The sequence below is a fragment of the Pundamilia nyererei genome, unplaced genomic scaffold (genome assembly GCF_000239375.1).
Source record: "Pundamilia nyererei isolate P.nyererei 1_Seehausen unplaced genomic scaffold, PunNye1.0 scaffold00021, whole genome shotgun sequence".
NCBI classification, from domain to species: Eukaryota; Metazoa; Chordata; class Actinopteri; order Cichliformes; family Cichlidae; genus Pundamilia; species Pundamilia nyererei.
In genome coordinates this window covers 5010203-5014212 of record NW_005187422.1, presented here as the reverse complement: position 1 = coordinate 5014212, position 4010 = coordinate 5010203, and the positions used below count along the sequence as shown (strand labels likewise).

The 4010-nt window shown below is 43.4% G+C and overlaps 1 protein-coding gene across 1 annotated transcript in view; it reads left to right on the top strand.

Moving 5' to 3' along the window:
- The first annotated feature begins 2948 nt into the window (after positions 1-2948).
- The window catches only part of LOC102211551 (copine-9), a 189663-nt gene continuing 188601 nt past the window's right edge, over positions 2949-4010 (top strand). The window contains exon 1 of the mRNA XM_013909198.1: positions 2949-3307. Coding sequence (XP_013764652.1) covers positions 3231-3307 — 77 coding nt within the window. The 5' untranslated portion in view covers positions 2949-3230. The remainder of the gene's footprint in view (positions 3308-4010) is intronic.

Here is a 4010-nt window from a genome sequence, read left to right as displayed (position 1 = left end):
CACATGCACAGCCTTATTTTCGCTCTTGAGCCATCTCCCAAAATCTTGAATTAACAGAATGTTTCTTTTGCTATACCTAAAACCAAAGTCTGTTTTCTTTATGCCTCAGATCATGAGCTGAGGCGTTTTAAGTCACTTGAATACTTGCTGTATCCAGATCAATTTGAAATAATCCTGACACAGTAAGTACTCTGAACTGGTACTCTGGCGTGTACCAGTTCTTTGCACGGGCTGCCAGGGGTTTAATCTTGTACTTCCAAAGAGACTAATGGAACAATCTGCCCTGTTTTGATGTAATGAAAGTCTGACTGTTATGACACCATCTCCCTGTCAGGTTTTGAGCTTTCTCCTTAAATTCAGTTCTCACATTTATCTGTGGTTTGGCATAGTCTCTAGCATTCAAAAACATCGTCAATTTTTTTTCTTCTTTTAAAATTTTTAATAAAAACTAAAACACGCCACCCTCAGTCTCTCAGTTGGGGTAAATCATTGTTTCACAAATGAGGTTTTAACTTGTTGAAATGCTGCATTGCTCTTGTCTAGTGTCCTGTGTAGAGTCTTCGTTGTATATCTGATGCATTTTTAAAGAATGCTAATTTTTTTTTTTTTTCCTCCTTTTGGGTTATCAAATACCATTACTTGTTGATGGATGTCGAGCTACAGTTGAAAGTGACTTTAACTCCAGGTGGCAATTTTGAATAAAGGAAAAATAATAATTCTTGGTCAAAGGTTTGTTTTTGTGTGGTCTTGTTTTTATTTTTTATTTTATTTTTTTTTTTTTTGGGGGGGGGAGATGAAGGCCAGAGAAACCTGTTCACTGTCATACAAGTGAGATTCACTCTGCTGCAGCCGAGCCACCAACCACACCCCGCCACACACGCCCACCGCCCCCTGGCCTATGGACCACTTTGAAGTTAAAAGGCTGGAGGGCCAGTTACCACTACGGTGGTCTTTTTTTTTTTTCTTTCTTTCTTTCTTCCCCCTCCACTGCGGTGGGATCGGGTGGGCCACCCAATGCTCTATGGAGCTTGGTCTGGATGGGCCCGGGCTCCCTGCCCTTGGTGGATTCTGGGAACTGGGGGTCAGCGGGGGAGTTGGTTTGAGAGAGGGGCTACTTTGCCCTCCCCAATCCTTTCATCCCTATCCCCAAGTGCCTCCCTCCTCCCGCTCCATCACACCACACCACATGCAGGGCCTTGAGGTACAAGTGCATCATTCAGGCAGAGGGGAGGCATTCCTCTGTCCCCTCCTGGCCACCTGTGCCTCAGTTTTATCCCACAACTTAGATACTCACATTACTTAACTCTCATGACACAAGTGTATAGGGTCTTGGGGGTGGGCACACTAAACGGCGTCCAGAGGTCTGTTTATTCAGCCTCACCTCTGGTGCCGGTGCCCACCTCTCAGTTTTAAATACATGTAGACATTGAGGGTTCTCGGGAGGGGCCGTGCTGACACTAGCTACTATCTGGCAGAGGGTTGTTGGCACAATGCCCCCCTCCTGTTTGTAAATGCACCTTAGAACAGCACGCATCAACACCAGATATGAGCAGGCGGAGTGAGGTATGGGGTCTTCAGACACCCCCGTTCTGTTTGACATTGGGGGGAGGGGGGCTGGGAGGAGGAGCCTTCTGGTCGGGATCTGGGCTGTTGGGCTTTGCTGCTGCTGCAGGACCGGGAACGGTCTGCTTGTCTCCACTCCAGAGTAAAGGGAGCCATCTCCTGGGTCTGGGGTGGATTGTCCCTCTGGGGATGATGGTGCCTGGACCTGGGAGTAAAGAGTAGGGGGGTGTGTGTGTGTGTGTGTGTGTGTGTGTGTGTCCCTGTTGAGTGAGTGCTTTGTATTTGTGTGCATGAGGCTGGGAATGCACATTTATGTGTTAGGTCGGGTCTTAGACTCACCTCTGTCAGAACATCTCAGGCCCCCCCTGGTGTGGGGGCCTATCTCCCCCCCACCACCACACTGCCAGTGGCCCTACACAGACAGTTATATGGAGCAACCTTATGAATACAAGTGCACTCAGTTGCTTCCATGTGTTTGGCTGATTAGACACTTGCAGGTGTACCTATTAAAATAGCTGATGTAGATGGAGTGTAGATTGCTGTGTGAAGCCAGCAGAAATAAACCTTTATAGCCTGGCATTAAAAATAACTGCTGATTGGGTTTTTTAATGAGAATGAGGTAAGTAATCCATGTCTTCTATCTGTGTTCTTCCAAGAGAACGATGGGTTACTGTGGACATGTCCAACTGTGTCAAAAACACAAGGGCTTGTTTGCCCTTTACTGTGGTGAAAATAAGCCTTCATAGCTGTGAGTTTAATAGAATGTTGTTGGACATTCAAACGAATGGAAAACACTGTTAATTAAGATTTATATGGCTCTGATGTTTGTCTAAATCACTGAACATGCTGGTAGCCAAGCAGTGAAGCAGCTGGTGGCAGTGAGAAGTAACGTCCGGGGAGAGCGGTCACACAACCTGACCACTACAGGCAGGCAATATTTCGTTTGCTGTAACATTTAGATTTAAATATAATATTAGATTTAACATTTAGTTTTAAATATAAAAAGTTACAAATGTTTTTGTAAAGTTGTAATTTACAAATTGCAAATTAATTTGTAAAAGTGACTCGAAAAAACATGTTTTATAAGGTTTGGAGCTAAATGTGGAAAAATGTTGCCGTAAATTTCAGCATGTTTCAGTTTACAAATGGCGCCCTATATGGTTTTGCCTCAGTTTGTTTTAAAAATTTACAGCGATCTGTGTGTATATAAATATAAAACAATCTTATAATGTTCTCGAAAAGGTCTTTCTTTGCATAGGCTCCCTTTTGGGTTTTTTTTTTTTTTTTGGCACAGATCACTTTCCATACCAGATTCCTTGTCGAGCCCAAATACGGCTGAAAGATTTGTGGATGTCTGTCTCCACCTGGCGATGGAATTAAGAGGACAGAGGCGCAGAGAAGCTTGAGCATCCGGTTCTGTCAGCTTCGCTCTCTCTCTCTCGCTCTCTCTCGCCGTAAATGAAAGCCTCATCCTCAGGTATGCCTCCTAACCCGATGCGCTCCAGCGGCAACAACAACTACTACTACCGGAGGCGGCCGATTCACACTCTCGGTTTGATGGAACACACACACACAGCCAAAGGAAAGTCTGCGCTGTAATAAAAGTACGAACTTCAGGGACTGAGAACAACTGATTTAAAGAAAATAAATAAAAAATAGCCTCGGCCATGGCGACAATAGGGGATTTCGACCCACTCAACTCCATCGTACCTGCTACAAAGATTGAAATCACCGTTTCTTGCAGGTAAGCCCCGGATCTTTGTGCTCTGACAGATTTAGACATTACTTGATGTTTGTAATTAAAGTCAGTTTTTTTTTCTTCCAGATGTTTTATTTTTATTCAATCCTATATTCTCGTGCGTAATTTTCTGCCCTCGATACACTTTTCCATGTTTCCATTCCAGTGTTCCTTGTCTTTATCCTGGGCTAAACAACTCTTTTTTTTTTTTTTCTTCAAAGGAGGAATTTGCATGTGCTGTGGGTGTTTAAGTGCGTGGGGTTGCAGCAACCAACCGTAGCAGGATTTATTCCGAGTGCCTCGGAGAGCTCCGGAGAGTGCAACTCTCAGATCACATGAATACATAGATATTAAATGTACCATCTGTCTAAAAAAGAAAAGAAAAAGATTCGCACACCAACAGTGTTCAGTGTTCAAAAAATAAAATAAGTTATGGTCTCTTTCAGTTGTTTTATATCTTAATTTATAAGCAGGATATCAGAGCACGGAAACTGCGCTCCAGCACTGTTACACAGTAGTTTGTAAATAGTTATTAAAAAAATCAATATTTTGGATTTTTAATGAGCCTATAGAGCAAGAAAATAAGATATACAAGTATGCAAGGTGCTTAAACGTGGTCAAAGTTTTGATGTGTACTAGGAAGAGGGTCTAAAATCTAAGCGACATAAAAAATGAACGAAACACGTCCGCTGGAGTTCGTGCTGCAGGA